Below are 21,102 nucleotides of genomic sequence, written 5' to 3' on the forward strand. Positions count from 1 at the left end.
AAAATTGTTGAATTCCCAAATGTCACCTTTTTGTGGCATTGTAAATTGAGATATCTACTAATATGGGGAGCCATGCTTACTACACTCATGTGCTGCAGAACATTTCAGTCAGTGATGGACCACACATACTTTATTTTTACTATATGTTTTCTGTGTTTAGATACACAAATAATTACTATTGTGTTACATTTGCCAACAGTATTTAGTATAGTAACATGCTCCACAGGTTTGTAGCCTAGAAACAATAAGCATACCATATAGCCTAGGTTTAGTAGGCTATGCTATGTTTGCACGACAAAATTGCCCAATGTTGCATTTCTCAGAATATATCCCTGTCATTAAGCAATGCATATGACTGTATTTTAAAGATGACATGTTTTGGGGTAAATAATTCCCCAAATGTTTACCTCACAAAAATGACAATCTCCTTCATGTTGCGTAAGATTAGTATTAATTTTTTTTTTTTTTTGAGACGGAGTCTCACTCTGTCGCCCAGACTGGAGTGCAGTGGCGCAGTCTCGGCTCACTGCAAGCTCCGCCTCCCGGGTTCACGCCATTCTCCTGCCTCAGCCTCTCCGAGTAGCTGGGACTACAGGCACCCGCCACCACGCCCAACTAATTTTTTTTTTTTTTGTATTTTTAGTAGAGACGGGGTTTCACCGTGGTCTCGATCTCCTGACCTCGTGATCCACCCGCCTCGGCCTCCCAAAGTGCTGGGATTACAAGCGTGAGCCACCGCGCCTGGCCGATTAGTATTAATTTTTTATCTGTGACTCCCTTGCCAACTTTTTACTCTGTTCTTGCCTTTCCCTACCAGACTAGTTAAAGAGAAACATAAAGCAAAAATGGTAGAAAGAAACTTCAGGATCATCAAGGCCATTTCTTAAAATCAAGAAAGTCATGCTGACGAATTTTAAGAGAACTCCTCTGGTAATTCAGATGTGCTTCACTTAATGACAGGGACACGGTCTAAGAAATGCAACGTTAGGTGATTTTGTTGTGTGAACTTCACAGAGTATACTTACGCAAACCTAGATAGTGTAGTCTGCTACACACCTAGGCTGTTTAATATAGCCTGTTGCTCCTGGACTGCAAACTTGTTCAGCATGTTTCTGTACTGAATACTATAGGCAACTATAATGGTGAATATGTGTGTATCTAAACATAAAAGGGATACAGTAAATTATAATTTTTTTAACATATAGAACAGTTAGAACATACAGTATTACAATCCTTTTTTTTTTTTTTTTTTGTGACGGGGTGTCCCTGTGTTGCCCAGGCTAGACTGCAGTGGCACGATCTCTGCTCACTGCAACCTCTGCCTCCCGGGTTTAAGCTATTCTCCTGCCTCGGCCTCGCAAGTAGGTGGGACTACAGGTGCATGCCACCACACCCAGCTAATTTTTTGCATTTTTAGTAGAGATGGAGTTTTGCCATGTTGGCCAGGCTGGTCTTGAACTCCTGGCCTCAAGTGATTCACCCACTCCAGCCTCCCAGGCATGAGCCACCGCGCCTGGCCAGTATTATAATCTTAAGTGACCACCATTGTATATGTGGTCCAGTGTTGACCAAAATGTTATGTGGCATATGCGTGTATTAGATTTGGAGTGTAGGTGAAAGACTTTTTTTTTTTTTTTTTTTAAGAGACAGGATTTAAGAGACAGGATCTCGCTCAGTTGCCTATGTTGGAATGTAGTGGCACAAACATAGCTCACTGCAGTCTTGAACTCCTGAGCTTAAGCGATCCTCTTGCCTCAGCCACCCAAGTAGCTGGGACTGCAGGCAAGCACCACCATGCCTGGCTAATTTTTTTATTTTCACTTTTAGAGTCTACGTTGCCCTGGCTAGTCTTAAACTCCTGGCCTCAAGTGATACTCGCATCTCAGCCTCCCGAGTTACTGGGATTACAAACATGAGCCACCAAGCCAGGCTTTTATCTTTAGATTAATATTAATTTAGCATGTTATAGTTGTAAAAACACAGAACTAAGAGTAAGGAGTTTTATACCCATTACTGCAACTAACAGCTTTGTGACCTTGGGCAAATATCTTCACTTCTCTGGCCCTTTATCTACATAAGGAAAATTGAGACCAGATAATTCTACATCTCTTGTTTCTAGAATTAAAGCATTTTAACATAATATTATATCTGTTCTGCTGTTTGTCTTTTGCTTGCCAGGGAGAAGTTACACACTGGTTGGCATGTTCATTATATGTTGCATGCCGCAAAAGCATTATTCCCACGGTTGGAAAGGGTATCATGGAAGGCAACTGTGTTTCACTTACCAGAATACTACGTTCAGCTAAATTAAGGTAAACCTTAATTGTTTGATGTTTTTAAATGTTATATAAGCTCTAAATTTTGCAATCAGTTTTCTCTTATTTTGAAATCATTTGACTTCATTTAATTTTTATTTTATTTATTTATTTATTTTTGAGACGGAGTCTCACTGTGCCAGCCAGGCTGGAGTGCAGTGGCACAGTCTTGGCTTACTGCAATCTCTGCCTCCTGGGTTCAGGTGATTCTCATGCCTCAGCCTCCCGAGTATCTGGGATTACAGACACACACCACCAAGCCCGGCTAATTTTTTGTATTTTTTTTTTAGTAGAGATGGGGTTTCACCATGTTGGTCAGGCTGTTCTCGAACTCCTGACCTCAAATGATCTGCCCACCTCAGCCTCCCAAAGTGCTATAGGATTATAGACGTGAGCCACTGTGTGACTTCATTTAATTCTAAGTTTGTTACAACATAGATAATCCTTTCCCAATTTTCATATTCTTTCTCTGCCTTTCTCAAATTCTGCTAGAAACCTCTGTGTTAAATCTTTAGCTATAATTTTTAAAATTAATTTTTTAAAATTTGGAAATAATTTTAGGCTTACAGAAAAGTTACAAAAATAAGAAAAGGACAATACGCATATACCCTTGACTCAGAGTCACCTGTTATTGACATTTTATCCCATTTGCTTTCTCATTTGATTTTTCTTTCTTTAATATATAGATCTTTCTCTCTCTCTCTCTCTTTTTTTTTTTTTTTTTGAGATGGAGTTTCGCTCTTGTTGCCCAGGCTAGAGTGCAATGGTGCGATCTCGGCTCACCGCAACCTCTGCCTCCCGGGTTCAAGCGATTCTCCTGCCTCAGCCTCCCGAGTAGCTGGGATTACAGGCATGTGCCACCACGCCTGGCTAATTTTGTATTTTTAGTAGAGACGGAGTTTCTCCATGTTGGTCAGGCTGGTCTCGAACTCCCGACCTCAGGTGATCCACCCGCCTCAGCCTCCCTAAGTGCTGGGATTATAGGCATGAGCCAGTGCTCCCAGCCAGATCTTTCTCTTTTTATCCTCAACCATTTCAGTCTAAGTAGCATACATTGATAGCCTTTTACCCCAAAATACTTAACTGTGTATTTCTTTAAATAACTACAGTACAGTTACCAACTTCAGCAAAATTAACACTGATAAAATAATTTTATTTAACCTGCTATCTCTGTTCTAGTTTTGTTAGTTTCAATAATGTTCTTTATAGCGTTTTTTTTTCTGGAAGTACAATTTCTAATTAAGGATCAGGTATTGCATTTGCTTATCGTGTCTATTTATTCTTCTTTAATTAGGAACGTTTCTATAGCCTTTCTTTTTCTTTTATGACATTGCCATTTTTGAGGCATATAATCCACAATCACTTTGTCCCTTTCTTTAATTAAAAAAAAATTTTTTAGAGACCGGGTCTTGCTCTATTGCCCAGGCCTCGAGTGCAGTGGCACCTTTTTAGCTCACTGCAGCCTCAAACTCCTCAGCTCAAATGATCCTCCTGCTTCAGCCTCCCAAGTAGCTGAGACTACAATCATGTGCCACCATGCCTGACTGATATTTTAAAATCTTTTTATAGAGACAGGGTCTCACTATGTTGCTCAAGCTTGTCTCAAAGTCCTGACCTTAAGCGATCCTCTTGCCTCAGCTTCTTTTTTTTTTTTTTTTTTTTTCTGGGGGACAGAGTCTCACTCTGTTGCCCAGGCTGGAGTGCAGTGGTGCGATCTCAGTTCGTTGCAACCTCTGCCTCCCGGGTTCAAGCGATTCTCCTGCCTCAGCCTCCCGAGTAGCTGGGACTACAGGCATGTGCCACCATGCCCAGCTAATTTTTGTATTTTTGGTAGAGACGTGGATTCACCATATTGGCCAGGCTGGTCTCAAACTCCTGACCTTGTGATCTGCCTGCCTCAGCCTCCCAAAGTGCTGGGATTACAGGCGTGAGCCACTGTGCCCGCCCTAATCCCCTCTTTTAATAAATGGTTCCCAATTTTGGACTTGTCTCCCATTAACTTTTGATTAGATGCAGGTTAGTCATTCCCTGATGGAAAACTGTATAAGTGATTTTGTGTCCTCAGGATATCACATCTGATGATGGCATGTGTTATCCATCTGCATCTCATTGGTGATGTTAATTTTTGCCATCTGGTCAAGATGTTGTCCTATTTCTCTACTGTGTATTAATTTTTTTCACCTTGCAGCTACTCTATGGGTCTCAGATACATCTTTTACTTACTCTAGTATCAAGTGTATAGAATTATTTGGCTGGATAGGAAACAAAACAAATTTAGCTATCCAGTTTGGATTCATGCTAATATTCTTTGTTTCTGGGACAAAACTATTTGTGGTCATTGTCTGTTTGCTATTCCTGGGTTTCCAGAATAGAAGAGGAGCAAAGTTTAAAGCCCTATTCAGAAATGGCAAATAGGTTTTAGTTGATGCTAAACTTAAAAATTTTTTTTTTTTTTTTGAGACGGAGTTTCACTCTTGTTGTCCTGGCTGGAGTGCAATGTCCTGATCTCAGCTCACCGCAGCCTCTGCCTCCCGGGTTCAAGTGATTCTCCTGCCTCAGCCTCCCCAGTAGCTGGGATTACAGGTGCCCGCCACCACGCCTGGCTAATTTTTTGTATTTTTAATAGAGACAGGGTTTCACCATGTTGGTCAGGATGGTTTCGAACTCCTGACCTCAGGTGATCCACCCGCCTTGGCCTCCCAAAGTGCTGGGACTATAGACGTAAGCCACCGTGTCCAGCCTAAAAAAATGTTTTTAAACAATTTTGGTTCTAAAAATAAGATGATAAAAATTAAATGAAGATCAATGGGGTTAATTTTTTAATTGAGCAAGACATCATTGTTAGTATAAAACAATCTGATCTTTTTCTGTCAATGTTTGTCATCATTGTTCATATAATTTCAAAAATCTTTGTAATAACAGATTCTGGGGGAACTGAACAAAAAAGAATTAAAACAAATGTAGAGCAGTACATGGCAGGAGAATCACTTGAACCTTGGAGGCGGAGGTTGCAGTGAGCTGAGATAGCGCCACTGCACTCCAGCCTGGGCGACAGAGCAAGACTCCATCTCAAATAAAAAAACAAGGCTGGGCGCGGTGGCTCACGCCTGTAATCCCAGCACTTTGGGAGACCGAGCTGGGTGGATCACAAGGTCAGGAGATCGAGACCATCCTGGCTAACACAGTGAAACCTCATCTCTACTAAAAATACAAAAACAAAATTAGCCAGGTGGGTGCCTGTAGTCCCAGCTACTCAGGAGGCTGAGGTGGGAGAATGGCGTGAACCCAGGAGGCGGAGGTTACAGTGAGCCGAGATCACGCCATTGCACTCCAGCCTGGGTGACAGAGTGAGACTCAGTCTCAAAAAAAAAAAAAAAAAAAAAATCAAATTTCAAATAATGAAACAAACTCTGGAGATGGACGGTGGTGATGGTTGCACAATGTGAATGTACTTAATGCTACTGAACTATAGACTTAACAATGGTTACAACGGTAAAGGTTGTTTGTTATGTATGTTTTACCACACATACACACACACACACACAAATATATTTTCAAAAATTTTAAATAATACAGAAGGCTTATAAGTAGAAAGGAGTCTCCTTGGCCACGCACAGTGGCTCACACCTGTAATCCCTGCACTTTGGGAGGCTGAGGCAGGTGGATCACCTGAGGTCAGGAGTTCAAGACCATCCTGGCCAACATGATGAAACACCGTCTTTACTAAAAATACAAAAAAATTAGCTGGGCGTGGTGGTGGGTGCCTATAATCCCAGCTACTGGGGAGGCTGAATCAGGAGAATCGCTTGAACCCAGGGAGGCGGAGGTTGCAGTGAGCAGAGATCGTGCCATTGTAATCCCAGCACTTTGGAAGGCTCAGATGGGCGGATCACTTGGGGTCAGGAGTTCAAGATCAGCCTGGCTAACATGGTGAAACCTCATTTCTATAAAAATACAAAAAATTAGTTGGGCGTGGTGGGGCACACTTGTAATCCCAGGTACTTGGGAGGCTAAGGCAGGAGAATTTCTTGAACCCAGGAGGTGGAGGTTGCAGTGAGCCGAGATTGTGCTATTGCACTCTAGTTTGGGCAACAAGAGCAAAACTCTGTCTCAAAAAAAAAAAAAAAAAATTTCTTCTTATGTACAAACATATAAACTTGTTTTTTGGTATTTTTTCTTTTTATTTTCTTTTCTCTTTATTTTTTTGAGATGGAGTCTTGCTCTGTCACTCAGGATGGAGTGTAGTGGTGTGATCACAGCTCACTACAGCCTAGACCTCACAGGCTCAAGCGATCCCTCACTTCAGCCTCCCGAGTAGCTGGGACCACAGGTGTACACCACCATGTTTGGCAAATTTTATATTTTTTGTAGAGACGGGTCTCACCATGTTGCCCAGGCTGGTGTTTTCTTCTTTTTAAACATAAATTATACTATATGTGTTGCTCTACAGTTATTTTTCTTTATATTTTGAAAATTCTTCCATGTCAGCATATGTAGTTCTACCTCGTTAATTTTTTTTTTTTTTTTTTTTTTTTGAGTTGGAGTCTCGCTCTGTCGCCCAGGTTGGAGTGCAGTGGCGCAATCTCGGCTCACTGCAAGCTCCGCCTCCCGGGTTCACGCCAGTCTCCTGCCTCAGCCTCTCCTAGTAGCTGGGACTACAGGCGCCCACCACCACGCCCGGCTAATTTTTTTTTTGTATTTTTAGTAGAGACGGGGTTTCACCGTGGTCTCGATCTCCTGACCTCGTGATCCACCCGCCTCGGCCTCCCAAAGTGCTGGGATTACAAGCGTGAGCCACCGCGCCCGGCCTACCTTGTTAATTTTTTTAACGATGCTAGGATATTTTAGGATATAAGGATCTTTCATCTATTTAGCCATGCCTTATGGCCATTTCGATTGTGTCCAGTCCTTTGTGGTTGCAGACAAATAAACATCATTGTAAAGATGATATTTCTGATAACTTCCAAAAATATGTATGGTTCCTAAAAATGGGTCAAAAGATATATCTTTTTTGATCAGGCCCAGTGGCACACACCTGTAATCTCAGCACTTTGGGAGGCCAAGGCGGGCAGATCTCTTGAACCCAAGAGTTCAAGACCAGCCTGGGCAACAGGGTGATACCCTGTTTCTACAAAAACTAGCCAGGCGTGGTGGTGCATGCCTGTAATCCCAGCTACTCGGGAGGCTGAGGTGGGAGAATCACTTGAACCCAGGAGGTGGAGACTGCAGTGAGTTATGATGGTGCAACTCTACTCCAGCCAGGCTGGTAAAGCAAGACCCACTCTCACCAAAAAAAAAAAAAAAAAAATTTCCATTAAAAATAGTTACAAACTTATGAAAAAAAAAAAAAAACTAAGTCTTTTTAAAATGTAGATTGATATTCTCAAAGTCCCTTTCCCCCAAAATGTTTTTATCTTTTATTTATTTTTTTTTTGAGCTAGAATCTCGCTCTGTTGCCCAGGCTGGAGTACAATGGCACAGTCTCTGCTCACTGCAGCCTCTGCCTCCTGGGTTCAAGTAATTCTCCTGCCTCAGCCTCCCCAGTAGCTGGGGCTACAGGCTCATGCCACCGCACCTGCGTGTATTTTTTTTTTTTTTTTTTTTTGTATTTTTAATAGAGATGGGGTTTCACTGTTTTGGCCAGGCTGATCTTGAACTCCTAACCTTGTGATCCACCCACCTCGGCCTCCCAAAGTGCTAGGATTACAGGTGTGAGCCACTGCGCCCAGCCTGTTTTTATCTTTTTTATTTTTTATTTGTGTTTTTTGAGACAGGGTCTCACTTTGTCACCCAGGCTGGAGTGCAGTGTCGCGATCTCGGCTCACTTGCAACCTCCGCCTTCTGGGCTCAAGCGATCCTCCCACCATGGCCTCCTGAGTAGCTGGGACTACAGGCGCATTTCACCACGCTCAGGTAATTTTTGTATTTTTAGTTGAGACAGGATTTCACCATGTTGGCCAGGCTGGTCTCAAACTTTTGGCCTCAAGTGATCCACCCCCCTCAGCCTCCCAAAGTGCTAAGATTACAGACATGAGCCACCGTGCCCAGCCTCCCGTAAAACGTTTTTAAGTGTCAAATTTTTAATGCTAAAAGAGCAGTTACCCAGCATCAATGTGTTCATTCAGAGAAATAAACAAAAATTTCAAATGATTTTATTTGCTTTGACTTATAATAATTTGGGCTGTTTTCAAAATTTCAACTTAAATACAATTTTTTTTAACTTTTATTATTATTATTTGAGTCAGGGTCTTACTCTGTTGCCCAGGCTAGAGTACACTAACATGATCTCAGCTCACTGCAACCTCTGCCTCCCAGATTCAAGCAATCCTCCCACCTCATCCTCCCGAGTAGCTGGGACTACGGGTGTGTGCCACTATGCCCAGATAATTTTTGTAGCTCTTTTTTTTAGAGATGGGGTTTCACCATGTTCCCCAAGCTGGTCTTGAAGTCCTGAGCTCAAGTGATCCACCCGTCTTCGCCTCCCAAACTGTGGGGATTACAGGGGTGAGCCACCACACCTGGTCCCATCTCTAGATTATTTATACCTAATACAATGTAAATACTATGTAAGTAGTTGTTACACTGTATACTTTAGGGAATAATCACAAGAAATGAAGTTGGTACATGTTCAGTATGGACACAACCATCCTTTTTTTCCAAATATTTTTGATGTGTGGTTGGTTGAATCCATGGATGTGGAACTCACAGATATGGAGGGTAAACTCTAGAGAGAGAGAGAGAGAGAGAGTGTGTGTGTATGGTGTTGGTGGTAGAGTAAAATATATATAACATAAAATTCATAAAATTGACAATTTTTAAGTTCAGTGACATTATGTACCTTCACCTTCACATTGTTCAACCAACACCACCACCATTTCCCGAACTTTCTTATCTTCCCAAACTATACACATTAAATGGTAACTCAGCTGTTTAGCTGTTAGTCCAGCCCAGCTCTGCCTCAGTGAACTATGCTGTGCTCTGCTCCACTGAGGTGCAGGGCTAACTGTATCAGCACCAGCAGGGGGGATGGCTGGCCCCAACCTGAGGAGGAGGAAAAGAAGGAGGTACACAGGTCCCTGGGGTTTCTGGTTGTATTCTTGTCTCTGGGCCCTTGCATTGTCCCTTAGTGAGGCAGAAACCTTATGATCCTGGCCCAGCCTTGCAGGCTCCCCCAGCATAGAGACATATGCCCTGTGCTGTCTTCCAGGGGCTGCTGCTGCCCTATGTCTCCTGGCCAGTTGACATTTTGGCAACCATGAAGTGACCTGAAGCGAGCCTCCATTTACTGATAATATAATTGTAGCCTCAGTACCATTCACCCAATCTCGCTGAGCCAGCAGGGGTCTCTGGTGTGTCTCCTGTCAGATTTCGAATCTTCCTAATTTTGGTTTGAGATTCATACTTTTTTCAAGCAACCAATTCCACACTTGTTGGAGCTGGAATTAAAGTTCTGCTTTTAAGGACACAATCATAAACACTGGTTATTTTACCTAGGCTTTGATTGGAATGGCATATTTTCAGATATGACCAGACTGCTTTAAAATATTGAGGTTGTTTTTGTTTTGTTTTTGTTTTTTTAGAGACAGGCTTTTACTCTGTTGCTCAGGCTGGAGTGCAATGGCATGATCATAGCTCACTGTAGCCTCAAACTCTGGGGGTCAAGCTGTCCTCTTGCCTCAGTGACCTAAGTAGCTGGGGCTATAGGTGCACTCCACCATGCCTGGCTAAGTTTTTGTTTTGTTTTGTTTTTGTTTTTTCTTAGAGACTGGGTCTGGCTTTGTTGCCTAGGTTGGTCTTAAACTTCTGGCTTGAGGAGATCCTCCTGCCTTTGCCTCCCAAAGCACTAAAGCACTGGGATTACAGGTGTGAGCCCCTGCACCAGCCAAGGTTTACTTTATAGAGCTGATAAAAAAGATTGGGAAGATTGACTTGCCATTGCAGAACTATCATGTATTTGGGTCATGTTTAGGTCAATATCTCGCACTATTAGGAAGGTTCATTCCTAAGAAGTTGAGTCCCATGGAGGGGGTAATATTACAAAGGACCAAAGCTGAATTTTAAACAAGAGAGAAGTGGTCCTGGAACCTGTTTCAGACTACATGACTGTCCCTTTGATCAAAGCAATTCCTTGAGCAATCATTATTGTTCAAAGGTTCCCTAACAAGGTCCCTGACCTTGCAGTAAGTAAAAAATGTCACTTTCTGACAAGCCCAGGAACTTCAAGATATTTTTGGGGACTTCAGGAAGAGAAGATTTCACCCAATGCATACAGGTATTATGGGAACAGTCTGATGATGGATCCTTGGCTTGACTTCTTAGCCTCAAGGCTTTTAAAAGTCTAATCCAAAATTCCTTATGAATGTTCCAACAAAACCAACTTAAAAGAGCCTAGGTGACTACTCACTATTCTTATTGCCGCCTATGCAAATAATCAGGCCAAATATATTACTAAAACTTATTTTGAAAGTAAATTGCAAGCCAGGTGTGGTGGCTCACACCTATAATCCCAGCACTTTGGGAGGCCTAGGCGGGTGGATCACTTGAGGTCAGGAGTTCGAGACCGGCCTGGCCAACATGGTGAAACCCTGTCTCTACTAAAATTATAAAAATTTGCTGGGCGCAATGGTGGGTGCCTGTAATCCCAGCTACTTGGGAGGCTTAGAAACGAGAATCGCCTGAACCCAGGAGGTGGAGGTTGCAGTGAGCCGAGATCACACCACTGCACTCTAGCCTGGGCCACAAAGTGAGATTCCATCTCAAAAAAAAAAAAAAGAGAGAGAGAGAGTAAATTGTGGCGGGACCGGGCACGGACAGCATTTTGGGAGGCCGAGATGGGCAGATCACTTGAGGCCAGGAGTTAGAGACCAGCCTGGCCAACATAGTAAAGCCCCATCTTTACTAAAAATACAAAAAAACAGCCGAGCATGGTGTTGCTTGCCTGTAATCCCAGCTACTTGGGAGGCCAAGGCAGGAAAATTGCTTGAACCCAGTGGACAGAGGTGGCAATGAGCCAAGATTGCCACTGCACTCCAGCCTGGGCAACAGAGCAAGACTGTCTCAAAAAATAAAGTTAATAAATAATTTTTTTTTTTTTTTTTTTTGATACGGAGTCTTGCTGTCACCCAGGCTGGAGTGCAGTGGCGCGATTTCAGCTCACTGCAGGCTCCGCCTCCCAGGGTTCACGCCATTCTCCTGCCTCAGCCTCCCGAGTAGCTGGGACTACAGGAGCCTGCCACCTCTCCCAGCTAATTTTTTTTTTGTATTTTTAGTAGAGACGGGGTTTCACCGTGTTAGCCAGGATGGTCTCGATCTCCTGACCTCGTGATCTGCCCGCCTCGGCCTCCCAAAGTGCTGGGATTACAGGCGTGAGCCACCGCAATAAATATTTTTAAAAAGAAAGTAAATTGGTCCCACTAAGATTAATCTTTGGTAAAAATGAGGAATTGAAGAGAAAAAAAAAGTACATTCTATCAAAATTATAGCATACCTATTATTAAATTCCAACCTTGACTATTTTTTTTAGTTTATTATTTGCATAGAATTTGGACTAAGTCCTGAATTCTTTCCTGTCTGTGAGTCTTGAAATTGATGTTTCCAAATTTTTTTCCCACTTTTCTGACTTGAAATCACTAAAATTAAAACTGCTTTTTCCTGAAGCCTGGCAAACTGAAACTGGACAATTTTATATAAACTTCAGAAAAGTCACCACAGTAGCTTACATATAGAAATCTTTGTGGGCTGGGCGTGGTGGCTCATGGCTGTAATCTCAACACTTTGGGAGCCAAGGTGGGAGGATTGCTTCGGAGGGAGCGCAGGAGTTCAGGACCAGCCTGGGCAACATAGTTAGAGACTAAAAAGTATTTCACAAAGAATGTTAGTGAAGTGTGGTGATATGCACCTGTAGTCCCAGCTATCTTGGGAGGCTGAGGTAGGAGGATCACTTGAGCCCAGGAGTTCCAGACTATAGTGAGCTATGATCATGCCACTGCACTCCAGCCTAGGTGACAGAGCAAGACCCTTCTCAAAAAAAAAAAAAAAAAAAGCTTTAAGCCCAGCATCTAAACATCTCAACTGGCTGCTCCCTGTTCTCAAAAACTAGGTATCTATATCCCAGATAAATCAGATAACATCACTAAGTTAATGGCCGATATAAAGACCCAAATAAAAGATTGGCTAAACAGCTGGTTTAGATCTTGGGAAACTTGATAACAAAAAAAGTTTCTTTTTCTAAAAATTATAATCATTTGTTATTTTTTGTCTACACCGCTGTTATGGCATTTGAGGGTTTTTTGGGTTTTTTTTTTTTTTTTTGGCTGAGACAGGGTCTTACTCTGTGGCATCAGCTGGAGTGCAGTGGTGCCATCTCAGCTCACTGCAGTCTCTACCTCCTGGGATCAATTAATCCTCCCACCTCACCCTCCCAAGTAGCTGGGACTTACAGGTACACACCATCATGCCAGGCTAATTTTTGTAGTTTTTGTTTTGTAGAGATGGGGTTTGCAATGTTGCCAAGGCTGGTCTTGAACTCCTGAGCTCCAAGGGTCTGCCTGCCTCGGCCTCCTAAAGTGCTAGGAACCCATGACAGTTACATCTTCAGTGTGAAATGTTAAATATACCTCCCCCCCGCCCCCCCCCAAAAAAAGACCACCTTGGCTAATCAGATCATTGCAACTATACATGAAGCCTTACATAGGAAAATATTAGTGTTAAACTTCAAATAAAACCAAAATAAAAACTCCCCATTTCACCCTTACCCCCAGCCTCAGCAACCATTCTACTTTCTCTTCCTCTATGAATTTGATTACTCTGAGCATCTCTCAGAAGTGTCATCCTACAATATTTGTTCTTTTGTGACATGCTTATTTCACTTAGCGTAATGTCCTCAAGGAAATGGCTGATTCCAGTGTCTAGCAGACTTGTTTTCTCTGATGCATCTGGAACAGCTTCTTATGCCAGAAAGTAAGGAGTGCTCAACAAAATGGTGGAACTGTGTCAAGGAACATAGAAGCTAGGTTGAAAAGACTCCCATTGGTAGACTCCCATTATTAGAAAGGAATGCTGCTTACATTAGAATGCCAGCTAATAAATGTAGAAAAAGTGGTAGAATTAGAAAATAGTCACCATTTTGCAACCTCATAGTAATAATTGATACAGTCAAAGATCATCAATGGATATTAAAACAAGTGAATAAAAGTTTGATGAAGAACCGAATATTCACATAATTGCAAAGTATCTCCTATGAATCACTAATTACAAAGGAAAAAATAGAAACCTTGAAATGGAAAACATGGCACATACCACCTAAATCAAGTACAAAGTTATCAGGAATGGGACTAATGGATATGATCCTCTGACAAGGATATGTCATCACTTAGGTAGTACTCTTGTCAAAAATACATAGCCTAAATCTAATAATGAGGGAAGCATGAGACAAACCCAAATTAGGGACATACTACAAATAACTGACCAATTATCTTCTAAAATGTTCGTGTTACAAAGAAGTCTGAGGAACTGGTTCCAGGCTGAAAGAAACAGAAAGGAAATGACACTTAAGTGCAATACATGCTACTAGATTAGGATGTTTAAAATTGCTCTGAAAGAACATTTGGACAATTGGTAAATTTTAAATTTAAGTTGAAATATGGACTAATATTTTATCAATGTAAAATTTTCTAATTTTGATAATTGTACTTTGGTTATGTAAGAGAATATTCTTTTTTTCAGAAAATAGAAACTGAAGTATTTTTGGGTAAAGGGCAGGAAAGCTAAACGTGACTCTCAAATGGTCCAGAAAAAAATTATATGTATGTTGCAATAACTAGGATTATCCAGAGAAACAGAGCCAACAAGCTATATATAGAGAAAAAATTTATTTTAAGGAATTGGCTCACACGATGGTGGAGACTTGGAGAGTCGAAAGTCTAATGGGGTAGGCCCCACGTTGGAGACTACACTTTGTGTCTTCATCTTGAGGGAAGAGCTGCAGTTTGAGTCTTGAGGCAGTCTTGTGGCAGAATTTCTTCTTACTCTGGGGAGGTCAGTCTTTTTTCTATTAAGACCTTCAGCTGATTGGATGAGTTCCACCTACATTATGAAGAGTAATCTGCTTTACTAAAAGTCCACCAATCTAAATGTTGATCTCATCTAATAAACACCTTCACAAAAAGATCCACAATATTTGAGAAAATATCTGGGCATCATGGCCCAGCCAAGCTGACACATAAAATTTACTACCATATATGCATATGTATATACAGTATACATGTATATATAGATGGCTGGGCACGGTGGCTCACGCCTGTAATCACAGCACTTTGGGAGGCCGAGGTGGGCGGATCATCGAGGTCAGGCGTTTGAGACCAGCCTGACCAATGTGGTGAAACCCTGTCTCTACTAAAAATACAAAAAATTAGCCGGGCTTGGTGGCAGGCGCCTGTAGTCCTAGCTACTCGGGAGGCTGAGACAGGAGAATTGCTTGAACCTGGGAGGCAGAGATTGCAGTGAGCTGCGATTGTGCCACTGCACTCTAGCCTGGGTGACAGAGCAAGACTCTGCCTCAAAAAAAAAAAAGAGATGATAAAGCAAATATGCAAAATGTTAATATTTGGTAAAGGGTATAAAGGACTTCTTATGCTCTCCTTGCAAGTGTAGGTTTGATGGTATTTCAAAGTAAAAAGTTAAAGGGATAAAAAGGGAATAAACTCCAGCTGTTAAAATGATAGAAGGAGTTTTATTGATGTAAAAACATGTCCAAGATAAATTAGAGGAAAAAGCAAGGTACAGAATATTGTAGGTACATTAATCCTTCTTTATCCTTGGTTTCACTTTCCATGGTTTCAGTAGCCCATCAGCCATGGTTTGAAAATACTAAATGGAAAATTCGAGAAATAAACAATTTTAAGTTTTAAATTGTGTATGGTTTTGAGTAGCATAAGGAAATCTTGTGCTATCCACTCCATCCTGCTTGGGACGTGAATCATCTCTTTGTTTACTGTATCCATGCTGTGTATGCTACCTGCCTGTTAGCCACTTAGTGGCCCTCTCGGTTATCAGATTGACAGATCACAAGAAGGGTGAGTACAGTACGATAAGATATTTTGAGAAAGAGAGACCACATTCACATAACTTTTATTATAGTAAATTGTTATAATTGTTCTATTTTATTATTGTTAAAGTCTTACTGTGCCTAATTTGTAAATAAAACTTTATCATAGGTATATGCATATAGGAAAATATATACTCTATATATGGTTCTGTACTATTTGCAGTTTCAGGCATCTCTGAGTGTTGCAATATATTCCCCGAGGATAAATGGGGAGACTACTGTTTTAGTATGACATCATTTGAGTGGAAAAAATTATGTATGCCGGTATATGTTTATAAATTCCCAAAATACCTCTGCAAAGATAAACAAAAAACTGGTGACAGTCTATTAGTCCCTAAGGCAACCATGATTGCCTTAGTGGAGAAAAACTGGGAGGCAGGTGATGAGAGAGAGAATTTTCATTATACACCCTTTAGTAACTTTTAGAATTTTGTGCTTGTGCATATTACTTATTAAAAAACAAAACCTTCACACAAAGTATCGTGATATGCATCTTTGTATTTTTGCCTGTATTTTTTACTTTCTCCTTAGGTTAGAGTCTTTAAAAAGTAATTTCTGGATGAAAGGATTTGAGCATTTTTAAGGCTTTTTATTCATGTTGCCAAATTGCCTCTAGAAAAGTGAACAAATTAGGCCGGTGCAGTGGCTCACACCTGTAATCCCAGCACTTTGGGAGGCCAAAGTGGGTGGATCACCTGAGGTCAGGAGTTTGAGACCACCCTGGCCAACATGGCAAAACCCCGTCTCTACCAAAAATACAAAAATTAGCCAGGTGTGGTGGCATGTGCCTATAATCCCAGCTACTCAGGAGGCTGAGGGAGGAGAATCACTTGAACCCAGGAGGTGGAGGTTGCAGTGAGCCAAGATCGCGCCACTGCACTCCAGTCTGGGAGACAGACTGAGACTCCATCTCAAAAAAAAAAGTGAACAAATTAATATTTCTAACATATTTACATGTATTTACTGTAACCTTTTTGGAGTAGTGTTGTGGGGAGGTATTTTTTAATAGCCTATTGAGATATTATCACATACCATATAATTCATCCTTTTAAACTGTACAGTTCCATGGTTTTTTGTATTTTCACAGAGTTGTGTAACCACCACCACAATCCATTTTAGGACATTTTCATCACCCCAAAAAGAAACCCCTGTTAGCATTCACTTCCTATTCCAACCCCCACACCCAGCTCTTGGCCAGCCACTGATCTAACTTCTGTCTCTATAGAGTTTTCTATTATGGACATTTCATATAAATGGAATTGTATAATAGGTGGTCTTCTGTGTTGGCTTCTTTCATTTAGGATAATGGTGTCAAGGTTCATCCATGATGTAGCATGTATCAGCAGTTCTTTTTATGGTTGAATAATATTCCATTGCATAGATATACCACATTTTGTTTATCCATTTATCAGTTAATGAGTTATTTCTACCTTTTGGCTATTGATTAGTGTTGCTGTGAACATTTGTATACAACTTTTTATGTGGACATATATTTTTTCTTTTGGATATATATGGAGAGGAGTGGAATTGCTGAGTCATATGGTAATTCTATGTTTAACTTTTCTTGGAGACAGAGTCTCACTCTGTCACCCAGGCTGGAGCGCAGTGGCATGATCTCGGCTCACTGCAACCTGCGCCTCCCAGGTTTCAATGATTCTTGTGCTTCAGCCTCCTGAGTGGCTGGGATTACAGGCATGAACCACCACTCCCAGCCCTGTGTTTAACCTTTTTAGGAACTGTCAGGCTGTTTTCCAAGGTGACTGTACCAGTTTACATCCCCACCAGTTTACAAGGGTTCCAGTCTCTCCATATTCTTGCCAATTCTTGTTGTTATCCATCTTTTTTATTGTAGCCATCCCAGTTTTGATTTGCATTTCCCTGATGGCTAATGATGTTGAGCACCTTTTCATGTACTTGCTTGGATAGTGTATTCTCTTCTGTCTCTCTCTCTTAAATTTTTTTTTTTTTTTTTTCTGAGACAGGGTCTTGCTCTGTCACCCAGGCTGGAGTGCAATGGCAAAATCATGGCTCACTGCACTCTCAACCTCCCAGGCTCAAGCGATCTGCCTACCTCAGCCCCTCGAGTAGCTAAGATCACAGGTGCATGCCACCATGCCAAGCTAATTTTTAAACTTTATATAGAGACAGAGTCTCTCTGTGTTGCCCAGGCTGGTCTCGAACTCCTGGACTCAAAGCTATCTTCCTGCCTCAGCTTCCCAAAGTGCTGGCATTACAGGTGTAAGCTACCATGCCAGCCTTAAAATTTACTGGTTTATTTATTTATTTTGAGACGGTGTCTCGCTCTGTCGCCCAGGCTGGAGTGTAGTGGCGCCATCTCAGCTCACTGCAAGCTCCACCTCCCGGGTTCACGCCATTCTCCTGCCTCAGCCTCCTGTGTAGCTGGAACTACAGGCGCCCGCCACCACGCCTGGCTAATTTTTTTTTTTTTTTTGTATTTTTAGTAGAGACGGGGTTTCACTGTGTTAGCCAGGATGGTCTCGATCTCCTGACCTTGTGATCCGCCTGCCTCGGCCTTTTAATTTTTTTTATAAGATGAGATCACACTATGTTGCCCAGACTCATCTCGAATTCCTCGGCTCAAGCAGTCCTCCTGCCTAAGACTCCTGAGTAGCTGGGACTACAGGTACATGCTGCCACACCCAACTTGAGTAGTGTATTCTTTTTTTCTTTTTCTTTTTCTTTTTTTGAGACAGGATCTCACTCTGTCACCCAGACTGAAGTTCAGTGATGTGGTCACAGCTCACTGCAGCCTCGACCTCCTGGGCTCAAGCAATCTTCCCACCTCAGCCTCTTGAGTAGCTGGGACTATAGGTGCACACTACCAAGTCTAGCTAATTTTTAAGTTTTTTGTAGAGATGAGGTCCCACTATGTTGTCCAGGCTGGTCTCAAACTCCTGGGCTCAAGCAGTCCTCCCACCTCAGTCACCCAAAGTGCTAAGATCACAGGTATGAGCCAGCACACCCAGCAGTAGCATATTCTTTGTAACGGAATCCCAATGAATTGAAAGCTGTGAAGTTTACTTTGCTTCTTATTTTAGTTTTAAAAACCGTAATCATGGTTTAAGTTAAAACAGTGCTATAAGGTTTTTTTGTTTTCAAACACTCTGATGCATTTTGTTCCAGGTTAGGAAAGCCATTCTTGGGAGAGCAGTATGTACAATGGATTATATGATGATGTAGTAGTCAAGGCTCTTGTTTATAAAAAGCAGGTATCAGCCTAGGCAACAAAAAGTGAGACCCCTGTCTCTAAAAAAACATTTTAAAATTAGCTGGGTGTGGGGGCACATACCTGTGGTCCCAGCTACTTGGGAGGCTGGAGCGGGAGGATCGATTGCTTGAGCCCAGGAAGTCAAGCCTGCAGTGAGCCACAATCACGCCACTGTACTCCAGCCTGAGAGACAGAGTGGGACCCTATCTCAAAAAAATAAGAGATATCACTTACCAACTTTGGCTGACCTAAAAGAAGTATTGGATAGGTGATAAAATCTTTAGGATGACTTAAGAAAACTAGGCTTAGAAAAGGCCAGGAACAAAAGGAGGCTGGCCACACAGCCAAAGAGCATATCACAGAATCCATCTAGCAAGGACACAGTTTGCATGGCTGGCAATGCTGTCCCTGGACATTGCCACTTTATTTGCCCCAGGAGATTGATCCTGCTGTAAGAATTCACCACTTCTTCACTTCCCTGCACCAGCAGCTTCAGATTCAAAATCTCAAGCAGATGTATCTGATAAAGGATATCAGATTATATGCCTTCATCCTAGCTTCCAGTAAAGCTGATCTGTTTAGTGGTAGACAAGGCTCAAAGTGGAAATGTCCTCAAAGCAGAGGGTTTCACATGCAAAATGTGATCATCCACAAATAAAAACAATTTTTTTTTTTTTTTTAAGACGGAGTTTTGCCCTCGTTGCCCAGGCTGGATTACAATGGTGCGATCTCAGCTCACCACAACCTCTGCCTCCCTGCACCTTCCACCTCCCGGGTTCAAGCAATTCTCCTGCCTCAGCCTCCCCAGTAACTGCGACTACAGGCATGCGCCACCACACCCGGCTAATTTTGTATTTTTAGTAGAGACAGGGTTTCTCCATGTTGGTCAGGCTGGTTTCGAGCTTCTGACCTCAGATTGTCCACCTGCCTCGGACTCCCTAAGTGCTGGGATTACAGGCGTGAGCCACTGCACCCGGTCAAAAAAAAAAACAAAAATTTTAAAGTCCTCTGTAAGGGAGCATAATTTTTTGTAAGCCAAAAAATATTTAGTAATCTGACAAATTTTTTGCTGCTATCCGTAAGAATCTTTTAATGAGGTCCTTAAGAGTCTCAGATTATAATCAGCATTTCCAGAGTTTGAATGCTGTATTAGGATGTTTTATGTTGCTATGAAGGAATACCTGAGGTTGGGTGACTTATTTAAAAAAAGAGATTTAATTGGCCCAGGGTTCTGCAGGCCATATAGGAAGCATGGGGCTGGCATCTGCTCCTGGTGAGGGCCTCAGGAAGTTTACAGTCATGGTAGGTGAAGGGGGAGGAGGCACATCACATGATGAGAGCAGGAGCAATTGAGGGTGGGAAGTGCCACACTTTTAAACAGCCAGATCTCAGGTGAGTGACAACTAAACTCATCACCATGAGAACAGCACCAAGCCATTCATGAGGGATCTGCTCCCATGACCCAAACACCTCCCACTAGGCCCACCTCCAACATTGGAGGTCACATTTCTTTTTTATTTTTTTGAGACAGTCTTTCACTCTCTTGCCCAGGCAGTAGCATGTTCATGACTCACTGCAGCTTCAACCCCTCAGGCTCAAGTGATCCTCCTGCCTCAGCTTCCTGAGTAGCTGGGCCCACAGGCACACACCACCATGCTTTGCTAACTTTTAAATTTTTTGTAGAGACGAGGTCTCACTGTGTTGCCCAAGCTGGTCTCAAACTGGTGGGCTCAGGTGACTCCAGCCTCACCCTCACAAAGTGTTGGGATTACAGGCATGAGCTACCATGCCCAGCCAAGGAAATTACATTGCAACATGAGATTTGGAGGGGACAAAACATCCAAACCATATTAAATAGCTTTGGATGATTTGCTATTAATGTCTTCTGTCACCTTAAAAAGAAATAATAAGTATTGGCCGGGCAAAATGGACTTAAGTAAGCCTTTCCAATCTACATGAAATAATCAGAACATAGGGCCGGGTGCGATGGTTCATGCCTGTAATCCCAGCACTTTGGGAGGCCGAGGCAGGTGGATCATCTGAGGTCAGGAGTTCAAGACCATCCTGGCAAACATGGTAAAACCTCGCCTCTACTAAAAATTAAAAAATTAGCCAGGCATGGTGGTGTGCACCTGTAGTCCCAGCTATCAGGAGGTGAAGGCAGGAAAATTGCTTGAAGCTGGGAGGCAGAGGTTGCAGTGAGCCAAGATCATGCCACTGCACTCCAGCCTGGGCGACAGAGTGAGACTCCATCTCGAAAAAAAAAAAAATTACAAGTATTATTCTGTATATATCGTTAGACCTTTAATTAAGTGAGCTTGACATGACAAGTTTTCTAAGACCACGTTAACATAGGGACATAAAAAAATGTACCCAGAATTGGGCTGGGCGCGGTGGCTTGCTTGAACACAGGAGGTGGAAGTTGCAATGAACCAAGGTGGTGCCACTGCACT

At 42.2% G+C, this 21,102-nt stretch overlaps 1 protein-coding gene and 1 long non-coding RNA gene across 6 annotated transcripts in view; one reads left to right on the forward strand and one right to left on the reverse strand.

Moving 5' to 3' along the window:
- Positions 1-21,102, forward strand: part of RBL1 (RB transcriptional corepressor like 1) — a 95,647-nt gene that overhangs the window by 6,452 nt on the left and 68,093 nt on the right. For 2 of the 5 annotated variants that reach the window (XM_063633687.1, XM_063633689.1), the window contains exons 1-2: positions 2,177-2,312; positions 8,090-8,228. Coding sequence is in view for 2 of the 5 variants with exons in the window: in XM_063633686.1 (XP_063489756.1) it covers positions 2,179-2,312 (134 nt within the window). In the remaining 3 variants the exon portion in view is untranslated. Of the gene's footprint in view, positions 1-2,176; positions 2,313-8,089; positions 8,229-21,102 lie in introns of those variants that run through there. The other 3 variants (XM_063633686.1, XM_055265136.2, XM_063633688.1) reach the window with 2 other exon arrangements.
- Positions 1-21,102, reverse strand: part of LOC134735869 (uncharacterized) — an 83,195-nt gene that overhangs the window by 3,703 nt on the left and 58,390 nt on the right. The window lies entirely within an intron of this gene.

The sequence above is a fragment of the Symphalangus syndactylus genome, chromosome 24, assembly GCF_028878055.3.
Source record: "Symphalangus syndactylus isolate Jambi chromosome 24, NHGRI_mSymSyn1-v2.1_pri, whole genome shotgun sequence".
In the NCBI taxonomy this organism is placed as follows: Eukaryota; Metazoa; Chordata; class Mammalia; order Primates; family Hylobatidae; genus Symphalangus; species Symphalangus syndactylus.